General features: G+C 33.8%; 1 protein-coding gene across 1 annotated transcript in view; it reads right to left on the bottom strand.

The window, feature by feature from the left end:
* LOC129218438 (uncharacterized) overlaps positions 1-17,666 on the bottom strand; it is a 61,908-nt gene extending 44,242 nt beyond the window's left edge. Inside the window, exon 1 of the mRNA XM_054852704.1 lies at positions 17,459-17,666. Coding sequence (XP_054708679.1) covers positions 17,459-17,550 — 92 coding nt within the window. The 5' untranslated portion in view covers positions 17,551-17,666. The remainder of the gene's footprint in view (positions 1-17,458) is intronic.
* Positions 17,667-21,138: the final 3,472 nt, after the last annotated feature.

The raw sequence follows: 21,138 nt of genomic DNA, 5'->3' as shown, positions 1-21,138 counted from the left end.
GAAAATATAATGAGCTATCGCTGACAATAAAAATAAATTACACTTAGACAAAACGTTAAATTTCTGGGAAATTTTAAGAAACTTAATTATATTTTTTTAAAAAAATGCAATGGAATTCCAATTTATTAAAAACATGTGAATAAAAAATGTGCTGTAAGTATAATGTAAAAGATTTTTCAAAAAATTTCCTGTATCATCTTTAAACTAAAACTAAAACAAAAAATTACTTTTAAACTAAAAAAAACCGCCTTCAAAAAACACCTAAGAACTAAAAAGCAAAAAAATAACTAATAACACTTACATACTATTTCCTACCCAAACCTAGAACTGAAAATTATTTTACAATTCCAGTACAAAAATCAACTAAACACCCAATTATAAAATAATAAACACTGATTTTAATTACTATATGATTAATTATTTTAATACCTAACTAATTATATACGATCTCTCAATTTTAATAACCTTTTGAAGTCGGGGCCTCCTATAAACTACTACCTAACGTAACTGAGTAGGTTTAAAGACTAATTTTACGTTTAGTTAAATTAGTGTTTAATTCAGGATTCGTCGGGTTGTCTCCGGGACCCCTTATCAAATCCAGACCAAATTACCATGGGACTTTCTGGAAAGTATACCCTTCCTAACAAAAAAAGAATTTTTCAAATCAGTCCAGTAGCCTTGGAGTAATCCGAGAACATACATAAAAAGCTGTACTCGAATTCATAACCTCCTTTTTTGAAGTCTGTTAAAAATGATTTCAATGAAGAATGGAATAATAAACTGAACTCCTCTCTTAAAGTAAGTTCTTTTATATAGTTCAAATTAATTCTTTGTACTTACTTTATTTTTTGTCGTAAAGAGAAAAAAATAAGACAGCATTTTGACAGACCAAGAACACGACCGAATAAGAACGCGGGGTAAGTTGGTTCACTTTTAGAAAACCCACAAAAAGCGAAAACTATAGAAAAATTAGAAAAGCAAAATTCTAGTAATAAGAACAGTGAAGTTGGTGGAGACTCAAGTTGTACTGATTCTTGAGAAAATGTAGACGGTTCAGGCATAAATAGCGCAAAAGTAGAAATTGGTCATGTTAATATTTTAATGTGTTACATCAATCTTCAATCCTTTTTTTTTTTCATGCTTATCACAAAAGAACATGCGATAGTTACAATATTGGATAACATTTGTCGTTAAAATTGTGATAAAAGTTATTTTCGTAAAGCAGACCAATGTACCCCACACTCAGGGACGTAGGTCCGCTTTAGTGTTCAGTTAAAAAAATCAGTATATAAAAGTTAATGAATTTAACATTCAGAAAAAAATCTGGAATGATGAGAAGCATTAATGAAACTCATAGTGGAAAATCAAACTAATCATTTAGTTTTTTGAAGAGATGAAAAAAGGAAAAGTAGAAAAGCAAACCAACGTGCCTCATCTCCCCTTATATTCGCAGCTATCCAAATCGGGGGGCACGGCAGTGCCCTCGCCAAGTCGAGCGCGAAGCAAACACTGCCGTACCATCCTTTACTGGAACCATTTCGCCGCATTTTCAGGCCCCTATTTGAGAACCTTCTGATGAAACCAGAACGCAGAAATTTTCGTCATCCAGTAAGCTATAACCACATATTTAAAATCCGAAATTTCAAGTCTGTAGGTCATTTAGTTCCGAAGTTAAGCGAAAGCAAAGTTTCGCATTTATGACACTCACTCACTCACTCATGATCATCAAAATAGAACTAGTACTTCCCATAAACTCAGAGAGGTGAAATTTGGTACAGTTAGGGTTTAATGGCCACATAAAGGGAAAACTATAAAAACTAGGCTAATCGAAGATCTGGAGTGACCCTGATTAGAAAACACAAGAGCCCAACCAAACTATTAAAGATCGACATACCGCCTTTACAAAAAATATTCAACTTGGTGGGCCGCTTCATTTGATGTCAAAAATCGAAAGTCTGAAGTATCTAATGAAGAACCCTCAGCTGGTCTCAGCTGTATTAGAGATATGGTAATGCCCCTTCTACTATTTATACATAAAAAAATCGACTGTCATTGCAAAAGTCCAGCGTAGTGGGACACATCTTCTAATTTAATCTAGCCTAACTTTAGTCTACTCGAACATTACAAAAATTAAATGTTTCTACAAAAGAAGTGAAATCCCACTGAAAACATTCTGTAAAAAACTAGCCAAGTCTCGATGGAGCAGCTTGTTTATCTCTAAAAAGTAATGAAATCTAGACAAAATCATGACAAGTCTAAGGTTCCTTACTTTGATTTCTTTATTATTTTAGTTAATGTTGTGTGACTTGGCCGTTAAAGGGTACACAAGGGTACAAAACCAGGTGCTCCATGACACCATTGCACCAATCTGTCGCCAGAACTAGTGATGTGCCGGATCGTTCAAAAAGTAGATCCGCGGATACGGATCCGGATACGGAGCATTAGTGTCAAGATCCGCGGATACGGATCTAATTTTTTTTTAACCCAATTTAACTATCCAAGTGTAAAATTTGTTACGGAAGGTATTCCCGTCAGAATAATGGCAGTTTCTTCAAAAAATGTCAACTGCGGCAAAAATATAATCAAGACTATGATTTACTCTTTAAAGAAATCTCCGTTAAAATAGAGGGGGAGTTGGAAGGAATGGGCCATCGCTGCATTAATGCTTAGATGGAATGTGAAAAATTATTTCTAGCTTACTCGGTACATGTAGGATACAGTAGCAAGAGTGTAAAGCTGCTACTTGACAGGCTAGAAATAATTTTTCGCATTTTATTTCAGCATAAATGCAGCGCTTACCCATTCCACCGAACTTACTCCGACCGACGAAATACAGAGCCGGAAACACCTTTATAAACAGTAAATAGAGAATTTAGCCTCACTTTTTTTGAAGGATGCCGAGAAAAACAAAAATGAAGAATAACAGAACCCCCAAATCAATAACAAAAACTAATATTAAATTAAAAATTAAAAAAACAAAACATGTCCCAGAGAGCCGACCTCATATCAAGATGAATATCGCGGGTCAGATTACACGTTTGTTAACAAATATGAACTGACAGCAGGTAAAACTTTTAAATCATTTAACTTTTTCTCCTTATCTTCCGACTATGAAATCGCTACCAATCACGCGTATAAAGGCTTAGAATTGCAGTTAAAATTTACTTAACAAGACTATAGCTTTTACTGTATATAAGTTGAAAGTTTCAAATAAATATCAAAAGCAGAAAACTTCGTTCTTTCAATTAGGGCCAACATTTTGACGTACAGGTAAATTTTTACTACCATAATTGTGAAGAACGTTAAGTCGGTTTTTAATTAATATCTCTGGTAATTAAAGTTCTACAAAAACGAGGCCAAGCTAAGAACACTTTAGATAAAGTCACCTTTTGAACGAAAAATGAACTATCAAAATCGGTTCATCTGTTTAGGAGCTACGATGCCACACAAAGACACACTGATACACACTTTTAAAATTTATTTCCCCATCCTTTTTCAACGGGGGAGGGATTGATACAATTTGGCTTCTGAAATTATACCTTATAATTTAAATAGGGAATAAAACATAATTTAAACAGAATTTAAGTCTTTCATTCAAATATTTAAAAATTTGTAAAACAGATATGATCCGTTTAAGATCCGTCAAAAAAGTAACGGATACGAATACGGATACAGATCTTTATTTTCTCTCGGATATCCGCGGATACGGATACGGATACCCGGAACATCACTAGTTAGAACCGCTACCCATTAACGATGGAAAATTGCCACTTGGAAAACGTGTGAACAAAATTGACTTGTACCCACTAACGTATAAAGAATGTTTAACGGCCAAGTCACACAACATTAACATTTTCGGTGGGATCATGTTTACAAGAGCGTCTGCTGCACTTCCAAATAAATTCCCTTAAACATCGTAAAATAAATGTGCCTTTTAACAGTCAATAGAAACGTTTTAAAGCCTCTTTGAAACGAAATCAATTTTTAATGTCTTTTATTACAGAGTGTTTCTTTACAATGCAAATAATTATACTTAAGCTGAAACAACCTTCTCAACAATGCATATCTCATTCGTCAATCTTAAATCCTCTTTAACTTCCTCGGCACGTGGTTCGTTTGTTCTATTGTTGTGTTTGAACGTGCGTGTTGTGAATTCACCCACCCACCTACAATCAATAAAATAACACTTTCCAGCATTTTTCTTCCCTCTGAATAATTATAGCGGTTTGATGCTTTTCACTCTCTAACGAACACTGAGCTATGTAATCCTTAGACGCTTTTGCCTTGCTGCAAGTATCATAGCTTTTACCTATAGACCTGCAACCACCCCATCCCTCTAGTTGCTTCAAGTCCCTCATCTGCTTTATGTTAGCAATTTTAAAGTAATTTTGCATTTTTTAATATTTTTTTTATCGACACGAAAAGGGCCATTCCATGGAAAACGATCATTTTGTCCCGCACGTAACGTCTCATATATTTCATTAAAAATAATGTAAAACCTGTAAAGTTGACCACCCTTGTAAGTTGACCACCTGTCTATGTTGACCGCTTTTGTCAGGAACGGAATTAGCCCTATCTCATATAATGTAGGAAAACCTCTGTAACTTGACCACCTCTCTATCTTGACCACTAACGTACGCCAAATTTGGTCTGGAGTATTGTAAAAACCCCTTTGTAAGTTGACCACTTGGTTTATTTTTTTAAACTTTCTTCATCATATTATTTTATATTATTATTTATTTATTTATTTATAATAATAATAAAATAGTATATATATTTTTTGATAGCTTTCAAAGAATGTTTTTGAATCTTTGATGACAGACTAGCATTTTACTAACTAAACAGCAGCATAAGGCTTATTCTACTCTTTATATTCCAAACTTGTTTTTCATTTGTTGTTCTATTCGAGATAGCTTTTTGTACTCTGTTCAATGAAAATAGGCGTCAGTAGAAAAGTTCAAAGTCTTTTCTTTCAGTTGCAATATGTTATGGCAACATAGGAATTCTGCTAAAAAGAGCAGGCCCTGATCTATACATTTCGGGTCCCCTGCAACAAAATATGTAGGGCCCCTCCCTAGTGGCCAGCAGTGTCTATTTATAAAGCGAATAAGCCTTAGTGCTAGTTTTTTTTTCTATTTTTCTTCAATTTCTAGGGCTGTTAGCTCCTTTAAGGACGCGGGCTTTTTACACTGCGGGTAAGAAGATCTGGGCCTGGTAATGAGTAAAGTTACATGTTTCTGGCGCAAGGGATTAAGAGATAGAACATTTTAATTTTTTTGCCTTTATGAACTGGGAGAGTCGAGCTTGTTGCTTTTTGTGCTATAAGTTTGATATAAAAAGGCTTCAAAAAGAAAGTTAGTGGAACTTGAGATTAATAAAAAGTATGAAATATTAAAAATAACTGAAAATGGAGAAAGTCAGAGAAAATAATGGAATTTCTAAAACTCCAGTGTCTAATATAGTTAAAAACAAGGAAAAAATAACAAAAGTATTTGAATAGTATTTTTAATTATTGCTTCACTTTCAATGATGTTAAACAATGAAAGTGGAGTTAAACAGAAAGAGTAAGGGTGAACTCCTCAAAAAAAAAAAAAAAAAAAATGAATACATGGTGCAAGAAATGACAAAAAAAAAAAAAAAAAAAAAACAAACAAACATTACCGCCCTTTATAAGTTGACCACCTGTCTAAGTTGACCACCAAAGTACTGCACCGCGAGTGGTCAACTTACACAGGTTTCACTGTACTTTAAAATGGGAATAAACAAAAAATTTTTTAGTATGTGTGAGCAGGTAAGCAAAAATTTCGTCATTACCTTTTAAAATTATTACTTTTTAATGAAATGCATGAACCGTCCCATGCGGGACAAATTGGCTACATATTTGTGGAATAGCCCTACACATAATTTTCTCCAACGGTTTAAATTATTATTTCTCAACAAATGAGATATGTTTCCTTTGCTTTGGAATCTTAGTTTTTAAAACCTACGATTTGTTTCGTCATTGTTGTGTTATTAGAGCAAGACTATTAACTAAATCATAGAGCAAACTACAAGAGGTTGACTTTGGATGTCCCGCACGTCACTGAATTATTTTTTTAAATAACAAAAGTATTTAATAAAAATATAACTGTGTCAGGAGTATCTTTGTATCAAATGTAAAGATTAAAAAGTTTGATAGCTATTTTTACTTAAAATATTAAAATCTGTAACAAAATATTGATGAAATTCTAGAGTCTGATTGTCCCGCACGTGAGGGTGGAATGGCCCAAAAGCGTTTATTTCTGAGACCTAAACTGTGTGTGTGGGGGGGGGGGGGGCGTTGAAAAAAATCTCTAAGAAACTGGGATTCCATAAACTTTTCTAATAAGGTTACAACTCCTTCTTCAGTAACGTTGCTTAAGAAAAGCAGATTTTGTATCAAATTTATATAGTACATTTCAGTTACCTTGAAATGTAACATAAAAAACACGTCTTTGATTGGCTCGAATAATTTTAAATCTTGTGCTGTTCGTAATTATAACTACAGAATTTTCTTCTAAAACGCAACTGAACATGGAGCTGTATCGTTACTAGAAATGTTTATGGAATTTCAGTTTCATAGAGATTCTTTTAGTTATTCAGTAAGTTACCGCCCTATAGCCAGGGCTAAGGCAAGAGGTTTTCCACCTCCAGCTCAGTCACTTCCTATGCCGGGTTGACGAGTGCTAGCTCTTGGCTTCCTTAAGATGTTTTTCACCTCCAGCTCAGTCACTTCCTATGCCAGGCTGACGAGTGCTAATAAGCACGAAACTGCAGTCCTCGGCTGGAATGACTGAGCTGGCGGTGTATTTCATGTATTCTTTTAGTTAACGGGCAGTTTTTTTCTTTTACAGAGTAGTATGTGACGCAGCCTAATACAGTAAAATATATTTAAAAATTGGCTGAAATAGTAAAATATCAAGTCCTTGCATAAATACCTATGTATGATACGAGGTGGAGGGTTTATGGTAAAGTGTGACATTTTGTGGCGAGGGAAAGGGAGGGGCTAATGAGAAATGATATCACGCCCATTTTTTAAAATAATAGGGGTTAATGAAAATAGTGCGACCTGTGACAAGAGGGGGAGGGGTTATGGTAAAGTGTGACATTTTGTGGCGAGGGAAAGGGAGGGGCTAATGAGAAATGATATCACGCATTTTTTAAAATAAGAATAGGTTAATGAAAATAGTGCGACCTGTGACAAGAGGGGGAGGGGTTGTGGTGAAGTGTGACATTTCGTGACAAAGGTTGGGGTCAAAAAAGTTGAAAAAAAGTGTGACAGCATTTATGGACAGCCCCAGGGTAAACAAATGGAATATATAGCTATTACCGTAAAAAGTGTTTATTTAAACATACTTAATAACAGAAATACTGTTTTTAAAATGAATTTATTTTCACTTCATGAGACTGTTTAACCGTCGAAAACAAGCTGCGAGTCTCCAATTAAAACTCGCTTACCTCACAACTTCGGATAAATCGGGCTATGAAATCTAGCCGGCATCAACCCAGACCTTGAACTGCTCGAATTAAGCAAGAAACTCTGTCATAGAGTCGAGAAAAAACCTTTTAAATAAGACGATTGTGTCATCTGATAAAAATTTCCATTGACGCGAGGAACAAAGAGGTCATGCTGAAGGAAAATGTTCAACCGAATAATTAGTACTAGGGGGGAAAACTAATTTCTTGGTGTTCGGTAAGAATTTGATACATCATTATTTGACTTCGGGCAGCGTTAACGAAAATAAAATGTAACAATTCTGAAACCTGTTTTGCATTAAGAACAAGAATATAAGATATAAATTATTTTCAGCGGTTTAGAGCAAATGTGATGTAAGTCACTAAAACAAGATTTTGAGTAATTGAATAGTTTAATCAGGCCCGGAGCTTAAATTTTCGGGCGGGTAGAAATTCTCAACTTGCTGAATGATAATAATTTTGCCAAATAGAACTCCAAATTTCGCCAAATGTTCATAATTTTTTCTAGTAGAACTCCAATTTTGCCTCCCCCCCGAATCGTAAAACAAACTGCGCGAAATCAGGAATTTTTTGGAAGGTCACAGAGACTTCCCGTGTCCTCCCATCAGTTCACTTCTGGGTTTAATAACCACTTTTTCACAAAATACTACTGTTGTTCCGTTTTGCGATTACCGTGTATCGGCAAACGGTTGATCCTAGACGTACGCCACTTTCGCATGAAGTACAATCAGGTTAAAACTCATTTCTAATGTTAATTACAAATTATATATATATATATATATAAAAGACTTAAACCACTTTCGCTCTCAACAGCTCACTTAATGCCCCCCGCCCCCTGAATAAATGGATAAATCTCCTTTGATCGAACTGTCTGTGTGTGTAATCTTGTCTGAAGAGAGAGAGAGGTCTTCCCTACATATCTTTAAACTAGTAGTATTCACTTTGTTGCTTTCAGTAAAATTACCCAGGGCCAACGAGATGCCATGCCAGCCTAGTCGGAAACTCGAGGCCCAGCCCTGATGGTTGAGGGAGGGGGGGGGGGATGATCAAATAATCTCAAATCAGATTTCCTCAGAAAACAACAAGAATCATACCCACTTTTTGTAAAAACACATTAATTTTTCAAAGACGGGGGGGGGGAGGCAGCAAGCTTGTACAATAAATCTAAAGTACAATAGATGACAAAAATGCAAAAAAAAATCTGCAGATGCGCAGGACAACTTTTCTCATTCCTGGCCGATTTGGAATTTCTAAAAAAAAAATTTTCGATCCACTCTAATATGCATGCTTTACATTTAGGACGTTGGTACTGACAAAAATTAATATATCAGTCACAGACAGGGTCACGAAACTATTTTGAAAATATGAAAAAATTAAAAACAGGAATCCACCTTATAAGTTTTAAATGTATTATTCTTTAATATATTTTTGTGAATAAGTGCTTTTTCTAGAAGAAATAATAATTTGGGTAGTAGAGGGTTTAGTACTGCAGTAAAGTTTCACAAGAAGCTTTGCCAGTAAAAACAAAATTTTCAAGGAATCCTAGTTTCCTAGAGCATGTAGAACTGCAGTTTCCGGAGAACATCCTTGTGGCGGTGGGTAGGGGGGGGGGGGGAGTCTCTACCCTCTTTCTATTTGCTCTTCTGCAGGCATTCCTTTCTCCCATATTTATTCTCTCGCACTCTTATTTTGTTAGAAAATCATATGTGTTGGAACGTACCATACTTTTAACCCTTAACTAGTGAGGTGAGTTTTATAAAACGTAGAGGCGTAGTGGCGTGTATGTAACTAACATTATATTTATTTTGTACTCCACAAAATTTAGCAATTTAAAGAAGGAAAATTTACAGTGGTTGTAGTATTATTTATTTATATGGATACAAACAGGGATTAATTTGAATGGGAGCTCACGGGAGCTGAGGTCTGGCACTTATTTTCAATTTTATGAGAATATTAGCCTTTTAGATTAACATCAGGCTTTTTACGCACGAAGATAGGTTCTGGGGACCATAGGGCTCCTGCACTTCTACTGTTAGAAATTAAGCCCTGAATACAACTGAAATAATTCTGGAAGTGAAAAGCTATATATTATGTAAATATTACAGAGCTTGTTACAGAAAATATTGTCAGAGGAATGATAACAATCTGATCGTGCAGCATAAATCATCATCTACATTTTAAAGTTGTAAATATAATTACTGTATCTGCTGTGCAGTTCTACTACAGTGCTGCATTTTATTATTTCTACACACTGTACGTACCGTATTGTTCCATTTTATCTCTCTCTCCTATTAATCATTCATTTTATACATCGTAACAATATTTTATGTTGAATAGTGCAGTTTTTTTTTTTTTTTTTTAACTACTAAAATTTACTTCTTTGTGTAAGAAACGATAATATATTTTAGAAATGGTTTGAAACAGTTTGAGAGGTGTTTACAATTGCCTAAAATAATTAGGTATGTTTGTAAAAAATTGTATACCACACCCTTTTTCACAACGCGAAATTTCGACTTACGCGAGGGATCTTGGAACGCATATCTCGCATAAGTCCAGACTCGACTTACTGCGCTTTACCTTCCCACGGCAGTATGCGTGTAAATTTGCTGCTTCCAAATACATGCTAGAGGCGAAAGAAATTTCAAAAGTTGAAGCAAAAGCATTATTCTCTTAGTTTTGTGCGTAATAAGAGTACGTAATTCAGCATACTTGAAAAAGCTACTGCCATTCCCCTTAAAAAGAAATGTTATTATAGGATCGCACTCTATTCTCTAGAATGATATTTTTGGCGTACTATAATATTTCAATGAGGGATACCTCCATTATATCAAAAAAAAAGAAGACCAGGTAGTTATTAGGGTTTATTACAATGGCATTAAAAACAACAAAAACCGGCTCAGAGCAAACCGCGTTCTTTATCGATATGGAAAAAAAAAGGAACATACAACAGGATGTTGTCGATTTGTGTACTCAGATAAGGAAAGCTACTGGTGATAAAGAGTAGATTCGGTTTCTTGTTCAGTTCAGGAAGGTTCTTATGTTCTTCAATTTCTCTTTCTTTTTTTTGATGTGGTCTTTTGTCTTTTTTTGATTTGGGTAAAGTGTTAAAAGTTGGGTAACGTCTAGTTAAATTCATGGCTGGAATAGGAAAATCTACACATGTATTCTACGCAAAAGGAGCTGTCTAGGAATGATCTCGCGATTTTCCTCCACATATTTGAACTCCACTGCCCTTTGTCATTAAGTGTCACACTTCAACTTACGCCCTTCCCTCCAACATGACACGTTACATTTCAAAAACATATACTTGCAGCTTAGAAGCATAGCTCTAAGGAATAGAAAATATTTTAAATTAAAAATTAAAAAAAAATGTGTTTTAATAGTACACACCACGCACACATGTATATACAAAACAATTATAATGACTATATATATATATGCATTTATTTTGTATAAAATAAAATAAAGGTTTACAAAAAAATATAACATATGAAATGGTAAATAATTTTAATATAATAAAGCAACTAAAAAAAGTAATTAACTTTGAAATAACATCAAATACATTTTGCTTAAAATCTTATCTTTATCTAATTAGACACAAAATAATTATAAAAAGGATTGAATCTAAATTTTTTAAAAGTTTTGAATCGGACTTCATTCAAACCTTCATGCTTTTCGTTAAGAAATGAATCCTAGGAGAATACAATACATCCAAAATGCAAATTTAAAAATTTGCATTTTTGTATGTTAAAAATAAACATAACATGAAAAAAAATAAGGGTTTCATTTACTGCTTTTAAATTTTAGTCAAAATATGTGATACCATATTTCTTGTTACTCCCCTCCTTCTTGTCACAAACTGTCACACTTTCATGAACCCTCCTCTCCCTCAACGCGCGAAAACATTGGTCCACGTCTCCAAAGTTAAATTTTATTAAAAATATTTTAACATTAATGGCTTATTTGATTTCAATTCTCATGTTTCCAACTTTCCATTTAAATACAGCTCAAAGTAAGTCAATAAAAGGATTCAATTAGAGATTCTGTAAACTATTTGTAAATTCACCGAAGACGCAGTCACATAACCCTTTTGTATTATAATAGTCAATCAATAAGAAATCGGTTATCATTTTCGTCGATAACACTTCGCAACAATGCCCAGAACAGGTGTTCTTTTTTTTTCAACCAGGTAAAAATGTCTATACCGAGTGAAAATGCATTTAATCATGTTAGGGGCTGTCAACAGATCACGCTTTGAGGGGGGGGGGTGTCGTGAAATTGTGAGTTTGTGACAAGGGGGAGGGGGGTAACAAGAAGTGTGACAACCGCATTTTTATAACAATTTTTTTAATGAAAAATAGCGTGACATGTGACAAAGGGGGAGGGAGTATAGTAAAATGTGACACTTATAGCGAAAAAAAGGGGGGGGGGCAAAAAGGTTATGAAAATGTGACATCATTTATGGACACTTTCTAAAACTGAAATGAAAATTTAGTTAATTAGCTTCTTGCTATAACCAACGTGAAGGTTAAGATTTTCAACTCGCATCCGAATTGAATTCTACAGACTTAAGTGTGTCCTTCCTTCAAAAATGTTTTTAGAAAAAGTAATACTAAAAGAAAAAATAATGAATTGTATTTATCTTATATTTTTAAACGGATTTTTATTTAAAATTCAAGTTTGAACTGTAGTTATTTTAAACTATTAAAAAATAAATTTCTGAAGTTTTTAAAAAGCTTTTCTACGTGGTATGTCCTTTTAAAAGCAGTTCCTCAGGAGAAAAAAGGCGAAATTTGAAGCTTAGGGTTTTGTGTGTTTTCAATGTCCTGACCGACCTAGATCTTAGATTCGTCTATAGTAGGGGAGCCTATGATGCTAAATGGGGATTTCCTCAAGCGTCGTAGGGACTATTAGATTTTGTAGTTTAGGTAATAATAAGAAGAAAATGTTGTAATATCATGTCCTATTTCAGTGGTAGGGAATGCGTCTACAGATTTTTCAAAACTGCAAAAAAAAAAGTTACATGGAAATACTTGAGCGTGTCAGATATTGGTGTTTCAGATTTCCAACGTGTCTTTGATACCAAAGGTATGCGCATTTGCGGACTTGCGTGGTGGGGGTGGCCATCCAGAAAGGTAGAAACTGAATGAAAAACTTCTTTTTCTCGAGCGTTTCAGTTATTCAGAGGGGGCTAAGTGAACTCTAAAAATGTTCCCATTCAAAATATTGATTTTTCGGAATTGACGTCTACTCGTAGCAAATTTTTGGAAATGCAAAAAAGACCGTCATATTAAAATACTCGAACGTGGTCAGATTTTTATGCAGAAGGTACAGTTTGATGTTCCAGTCATCGTAGCATGAAATCTGACGATTATTTAGAGGGTTATTATTCATCTGACCGATAGAAAAAAAAATCTTGTCAACCATACCTACTACCAGAGTCTGATTACTGATAACCCGACTAAGCTGTGGCTTTTACGCCCCCGCTAATTAGGAGCCCGGGAATGGCAAAAATTGTGTTAGTCGATGGCCAAAATTGTTTTATCCGAAGTTAAAATTGTAAAGTTTGAATACGGGGTGCCCTAAAAAATTATTTGGCCATGGGTCCCCTGATAACTTAATCGGGCCTTTCCTACTACACAATTGCAGTAATATTCCGTTTCCGCTTCCAATTCATCCGTCATCTCTCCGTGGTCCGGCTGAATTGCTTATTGCGTATGTATCCGCTCTAAACTTGATAGGTGATTTTTATTACTTCACTTTTTGAAATCGGCAGATAATAGTACTTTTTCTCGTGATTCTTACTTTTTTTTCCTTCAAAAAAAAAAAAAAAACAACTGCGCTCGGGAATGTCAAGAAAACTTTTTTTTTGGACTTTGTAACCCTCCCACACTATTATGTTACTCTAAATCGTCAGATTTCTAAATGTACACTTTATAGCTTGTAATGACCCCACCTTATCTTAATTTGAAGAGCTTCAATATTTCTGACAATCGATTTTTTTTTAAACTAATCTGACGGGCTCTATATAAAGGGCTTAAATTGTTCGGAAGTACTCGAAAGGATGCATGGAATCCCCCCCCCCCCTTTGTTCATCTGAAGCGCTTGAGAAAATTATAAAAAACTCTTGGGCTCTCCCCTTCTACTTGCCGCAGTAATCCCAGATAAGCTAACTTTTAAATACAAATGTTTTTTTTTTGGGGGGGGGGGGAGTGAAATTTTAGCTGCCGACTTCCTGCACTCCTTTACAAACTCGCCATCAGTTTGATATTTAAGCAATTTGTTCGGAAATAACTTTATTTATTTTTTTCTTTTTATCAAATTGTGCCGAGTGAGCAAGGATTGATGATTTTCTATATTTTTCTTTAATCTTTCACCTTATCTTCTCGGAATTGTCCTTTGATTGCGTCCATCTTAGACGCGTGCTTGGCATCATAATGCCGCAATAAATGGTACTCTATCATAACGGAAATATATCCATTACAAAATAAGCAAATTCGTTTATGTTTTATATTTATGTTTATGTTTTATACTTACAAAAAAGTATAGGTAAGTTCACTTTTCTTAGAATTTGTTTTTCTGAAATTCTGAAAGCAATTCGGATAGTTCGCGATCGGAAAATTGGAGTTCTCTTGCAGTGTAAATTTTATTCCTGTAATGGGGGGAGGGGGCCCGTCATAATGACAAGGGGCTCTCCTTGGCTTTCAGTGGCCTTGTATGTACTAGACATTTCACAGCCAAATTCTGTGGAATTATCCAACAATATTTTTCGAAATACCAGAGTATCGAGAAAATAAAAACAAGTATTTGCGTGATGTTAAATTACAGATAAACACATTGCAGTTGTTATTACAAAATAAGCGAGTCACGAAGTTAGGAGCAACTTGTGATTCAAGGAAACCTTTACTTCTGAGTAAAATATAAGTTAGAAAAAAAAAATCAACAGTATTACGGCGCAAAAACAATTGCATGCGCGTGTTTCGGGGTTATACACGGTTTCAATGCAGAATAAGTTTTGATACTCAACGCCGGTGCTCAAATCTATTTTTCTCATTGAAAAAGGAGTTCCTTGTTGCTCTTAAACATGAGTATGCAATAATTTTGCAATTTGTGTTCACGTTGAATTTCAGTAACTTTGATTTTTTTTCATACAATTCAGTAACGTTTCCGATTTTCAACACGTAAAATATGCTTGTAGAGTACATGTATATAGTTGAAGTATATTTAATATCTTTCAAGGCATTCTCAACTGAGCAAATGAAATTTCTTTGAAGTTTTAATTAAACATTTTTGTTCAACTTGAGATTTCAGAAAAATATATCTTCCGAATATTTTGAGCTAAGAATGTTTTTGCTTTTTTTCTGCATTTGCATTTTTAAACATTTTGTAAACCTTTTTCTTGTCTTTTTTTAATTGAAAAGTTAAGTTGTTCATCGCAAAAAAGATGAGCAAACGAGCCATGCACGTAACATCGAAATTTTCTCTTGAAGTGCATACTCTGAAACTTTTGCCCCTTAATTTTTTTTCCTGGCGTCTAAGATTTTATATTTTTGTAAAATCTTTGGTGCCGCGTACCTGTAGGCCCGCTCGACTTTGAAAAAATAAATGTTTTTACATATGAGTGGGCCTAGTTTTTGTTGCTTTTCGATAAAATTTGCATTGAGTATAAAATGATGGGTACGCGCCCCATTCAGGGGTTTGTTTTCATTTAGGGTCAGTAGTCAAATTTACTCTCCTATTTTTCTACTTTTTACATTACTTCTCCTAAGTCAAAAAGTGATTTGAAAAATCAAATAACGTTATTATATTTAATTTCTATTAACAAATTAAGCGTTTACAACAACTAAAGCGCGCAGAACAATTAAAGCGTGCAACGAGAGAAAGCAGTTTTTTTTAAACACTTGCCATTTTTCAAGACTCGAAGCCGTAATGCCAAAGGCACAGTAGAAAAAAAAAAAAAAAAAAAAAAAAAGAAAAGAAATAGATTGCTGCGGTAGCTGAATGAAATTTCCTTATTGCAAAACATATTTAGCACTGATAGAAATAAAATTCGATGAATCTCAATTATCGGACGTCTGAGCTAAATTGATTAGCAACAACCTGTCTATAGCTCCACATTTAAACTCGTGTCCTGAGGGAAATCAATCAGATTGAGTCCATTGGTTAATGACCGCATCCAAAGTAACAATTTAAATGTCAGAGGAAAACGCATTGAATTTTCACTTTCGATGTATGAATTTTTATTTATTTTCCCCCTTATTTTGGTGTGTCAATTTTCTCTTCTTAATAGTTCAAAGTGTATTTGCAAAACATATGTTACCAACACTCACAAATAATAGTTCTTGAAGTAAAAGTACTTTAATTTTATGCTTGGTACCAAATAACGCGATTTAAACAAAGTATAGTTAAATAATTTCCAATGTATAAAAGCAGGGTCTGAGAAATCTCGGGTAACCGAGCTGCTAAATCTTTCAGCACAAGAATATTTCAGAAGCCATGGAACACGGAATTTTCATTTTAAAAACTGAGCAATTATTCGCTTGAAGCCTAAAATTTTTGAGTCCTAAAATTTTACACTCGCTGTCGGTTTTGTACATAAGTATTATTGAATTGCAATGAAAATTCATTTGAAGGGCTCGGGGCAAGGATGTGATATGCCACACGAGTTTTTTTTTTTTTTCGGCAGGCCCATTTCCAACTTTTGAAAAATTCTTACAAATATTTTTAAAAGATATTATGCATTCTATATTCTGCAATACTAAAACCAAATACGTATTTCTGACAGTGACACAATCCATTGTCATGTTTATTTCAAACATCTCAAAGCATTTTTTAGAACAAAAAACTCATTTTTTCAAAAGTGTGGCTTATCACGTTCTTGCCCGAGCCCTTCATTTCATCAAAATAGTTATCAATTCAAAATCTGACAAAAATATTTTAAAATTTAATCCAACTAATTATGAATATTCTTCCAAAAGAAAATTAAATTAAATTAAATTAAGATAAAAGTTTATATTCTTCCGTATGCATGATTTTGTATATTAAAAAAAATAAAATAATCCAATTAATAATACCATAAATTTAATCAGAGGCAGTTTTAACGCTTTACAAGCCTTTTTCACAGATTGAAGATCTAAACTAGGCCTTAAACATTCATTATAAAGTATTTTCACCCCATAGTATGAAATATCCATAGTTTGAATTAAAATTTGGTATTGCGGAGAAAAAAAAATTGAAACTTTTGAAATATTGCATTTGATGAATTGTACCGTATTGTCTTTAAAAATAATGTTTACATTCAATTATTCTAGTAAAGGTGGGAAAACAATGGATACTCCAAAATTTAATAGGAGCACTCAAAAAAAAAAAAAAATGTTCTCACATTTTTATATATTTAATAATAGTTACCGAAAATTTAACACACTTTAAATAATATCATCATATAGTATTTTTTTATTTTAAATAGTTATTATATTAAATAGTATTAATATACATATTTTTTCTCAAAAAGTTTTTGCTTTATGAAAATTTGTAGAGTAGGTGGGTGGGAAAAGGTAAATAAATAATACATTTTGCAGGAAATAACAGCAAAATACATATACAAGCAAATCTATAATATTGTTTTCATAATCCATAGGGGAGGGGAGGAGCAATAGAGCCCTCAAGTGACGAGCGTATTTAAAACTTTTAAAGAACATTTTCGGACCGATATGTGTATTCGGTTTCTAATAACAGTTAAAAAAATCTAAATGATATTCACAAACACGGAGCACAAGATTATATATATATATATATATATATATATATATATATATATATATATATATATATTGATTTATTTATTAGGTATAAGGGAAAAGGAAAATATTTCTTATAGATTTATAGACAGACAAACATATTTGTATGCGATCTCACACCCGGCATTTTATTATTTTGTTAGGCTCATAAAATAATATTAACTTACTTGAATTGATTCCGATTTGAGTCAGTTCTGTAACATTTATCATTGGTCAGACGCACTGCTGCCCTTGATGTAGATGAGAGTCCGGAACCCATGATCCATATGAAAATAATCGGACGAAAAAGTCAATGTTTATGTTTTTTACATCAACAGATACGAGGAATCACGCCGACAAGCTGACATCGAAGCTTCGACCATCCGCGCCGAAGAAAACTGCTGCTTTCATTGAAACAGTATTAAACTGACGGATGAGGAAACTTTCCGTTTGCTTGAACGGGTTGCCACATTGGCTGCGGCATCACTTTTTTGAGCCTCTTTTGAAGTTAAATATATTAAACTCGTAATTTTTCAGAAACCGTATTTAGTTCCTTCCAGCAGTAGAAATGCATTGATTGATAAAATTACTCGAAGAATCAACGATCCAAACCACGGGGAAAGAGTTTTTCATTATATTTTTTGACAAATTATAATCGAGCTAAACACATATACCAGGGGGGCCCACTTAAGGGGGTCATGGCGCAGACTGCGCCCTTGAAGTTTTTAGGGGGGGTGCTTTTAGGGGAGTTTTTCTCATTTGGGGGGCTCTTGCTTTGGGAGGGGGAGGTCTCCGCGATATTGAGGGGGTGCGCCCTTGCCCTTAGGGGGGTGGGCACCCTTGCATATACAAATTGAATCGTTTTATCAAAGCACCGGTGTCGGTAGCGCACTGATTTGAGAGGACAGAGGTCATTGTGACCTCCCAATTTTTTTTTCTAATTCTGTAAATTTTAACTAATGATTAGGGAATTTTATCATCATTCGGCGAAATTTGGAGGTCTAATCGGTAAATTGAGAATTTCTGCCCTTTTAAAAATTTCAGTTCGCCCCCCCCCCCCCTGACTGGAGCTATGGGTTCAATGAGAGTTGTATTTTAGAGGAGGATATTTTAAAAGAACTGCTTTTATTGCATATGGTAGCAGCTACTAGTCGTTCTAAAAAATCTGACCATATAATTTTATCTTTGATTACCCCCTTTGCTCGTCAAACAACAAAACTTCTTTTTCATGAAATGTTTTTAAATCCTTGAAGTTGTCGGCATACAATCATATAAGCTGAATTCGATGATGTTAATGCCATATTTTCGTACTTTTGTGAATGAAAATTTTGTATACCCATTGAAATTCTTTCATTTTAAGACTTTCAACAAGTTTTCACTTTCATTTTTAAAATGAGTTTAAAACTATTTGAAATAAAATTTAAGAGCATTTTAAAAATTTGCTTTACTGAGCATGTATGTGAAGTTTTATTTTGCTGTAATAAAACCTAAATAGTTATATTTAAATTTATAATGTTCAGAACATTAGAACAAATTACTTGTTTTACGTCATTATTAAATGCATCTCTGATTTTGAAGAAAATTACGTTTTAGTCGAACCTTTTCCTTGATCCCTTTTGCGCTCCAAAATCGTTAAAATAGATGCTTAAACTCGTTCTCCATAAACTGAGCTGAAAAGTTAGATAGCTGCCCCCCCCCCCGAACTATTAGAGTGAGATTTTTTTTTTCTGACTAATAACACCTCATATTGTTTCCTACAATCCTACAAAATTTTATCTCGAAGTCATTTTCTAGAGTTGTGTTCATGTTAGAGAGACATCAACAAGAAAATTAAATCTTAATGTCATTACGACTGTTATGACATTATGATGTGACACCTTAATTTTTAGCGCCTAAAACATTTCCACACAAATATTACTTTCTTGCAGTCTATGAATCTATGATGTCATAATATATGTATTAAAGATATTTAAATGAAAAATTAAAAAAAAAAAACTTTTTTAGCTCTCTTTTGCCCTGGACCTTCAGGTCTGAAGACTAAAGGAGCCATAATGGAAAATGTAGGAACAATAGAAAATATAGCTGGTCAATTAATGGGATTTTCCTCAAAATTTTGAATCAATGAACTACATAAATGACATTCAGGTATAATATATTTTCGAAATTTTTAAAACTTAACCATCAGTTTTCTGAAAGAAACTGGCTTTTTTTCATTATTGGAGAAAAAATATTCATAGTGTCTCTGGATATTACTAAAGTTATACATGTATTCCAAAGGTAAATTTAATCTTTTCTCAGACACAAAAATCATACCTTTCATGTGGAAAAAGCGTAAGTTGATGGTCCAAATACTTAATTCCACCATTAGATACAACAGATGATACAAGAAATGATCTCTTATGAATGATTTTAAAATTTCTGTAAATTAAAACTTTAAAAGTAACAACAAATTGAGCAGAAGGAAACGTTTCTAACTACATTAATGTACATAGTATAAGCGATCTCAAAGACGCTGTGATCAAGCTTTACGTGAAAAAATGGTTGTATTGCAATAATATGATCAAATCTCAAGACATAAAAAAATCAGGCTAGTCATGAGGGAAAAGCACAAGTTTGTGGTTCAAATACTTAATTAAACCATAGGATACAACAGATGATACAAGAAATTATCTTTATAATGAATGATTTTAAAATTTTCATAAATTAAAACTTTATAAGTAACAACAGATTGAGCGGAGTGAAACGTTTCAAACTACATTAATGTACATAGTAATAAGCGATCTCAAAGACGCTGTGATCAAGCTTTACGTGAAAAAATTGTTGTATTGCAATAATACGTATTATCAAATCTCAGGATTTGTTTATTTCGAAGAACACGCTAGAAGTCGGTAGAAAAAATGTAGCAATAATTACACTAGCGATTGTTTCCACTGTTTGAGATGTAACAAATTGGCCGAGAATCTTGCAAAGAAAGGGCTTCAGGTACGTTACCGTATCTCCTTCAGAATTTACCAACCTGGATTTTTTCTGTCAGAAAAAAAAAAAAAACAGTTTGAGAAAGGCTTGCTAATACCCTCTCTCACTACTAATGTAAGTACACCGCAGGTATAAAGGTACTGAACAGGGTCTATATTTAACTTGTGTAAGTGACAGAAAATCCTGTACTCCAGCGCAACGGTCACCTGAAATTTCTTTTATCATCTAAGGATAAGAAAATCTTCTCTAACTCTAACCTTCCAAACGCCACCAGCAACAGGTTTTAGCTGAATGCATCTTCGACTGCTTGGATTTCTTTTGGGAGAAAATTGATTCTTTACTTTTCTCCTCATCCACTTTCTGTATGTCAGCGGATTCTTAAATCTGGTATGATTCCACCAAACTAGGTTGAAGGTTATGTAGAAACAGCAACAACAATATAAGAGAGAGGAGCCAAGAATTCAAGCAGGTACTGGTAAAGAAAATTTATTTAAAAAACTGCGTCAGATTCAACCGTATTTCGATCCTCCTCTCAAAAACTTTTTTCCACAACGTTAATACACTTCTACGTGTGCACTTTTCGTAGTTCTAAGAAGATTTAGACGATTTTCAACTTTTGGTCATAACAGTCCCAAAATAGATGTAAACTGTCCAATTAAAATTGTTAATATGTGTTAAAACCAAAAGATCTCGGGGGTTGATGCTCAAAACCCTCCTCGTGGTGCCCGTAGGAGTTTATTCCTTCACAGACGCCATTTTCAGTTTTCGATGCTACTGCCACCTACATACCTTTAGCTAATACTAAAACAGTAGGAATACAAAACTTGACGAGGTAAGAATCTAAGTAATAATTTAAAAAAAAAAGGATTATGCGTAACTCTCAAATATTTTT

This window comes from Uloborus diversus, chromosome 3 (genome assembly GCF_026930045.1).
Source record: "Uloborus diversus isolate 005 chromosome 3, Udiv.v.3.1, whole genome shotgun sequence".
NCBI lineage: Eukaryota > Metazoa > Arthropoda > Arachnida > Araneae > Uloboridae > Uloborus > Uloborus diversus.
The sequence above is the reverse complement of the archived record's forward strand: the minus strand, read 5'-3'. Positions and strand labels throughout refer to the sequence as shown.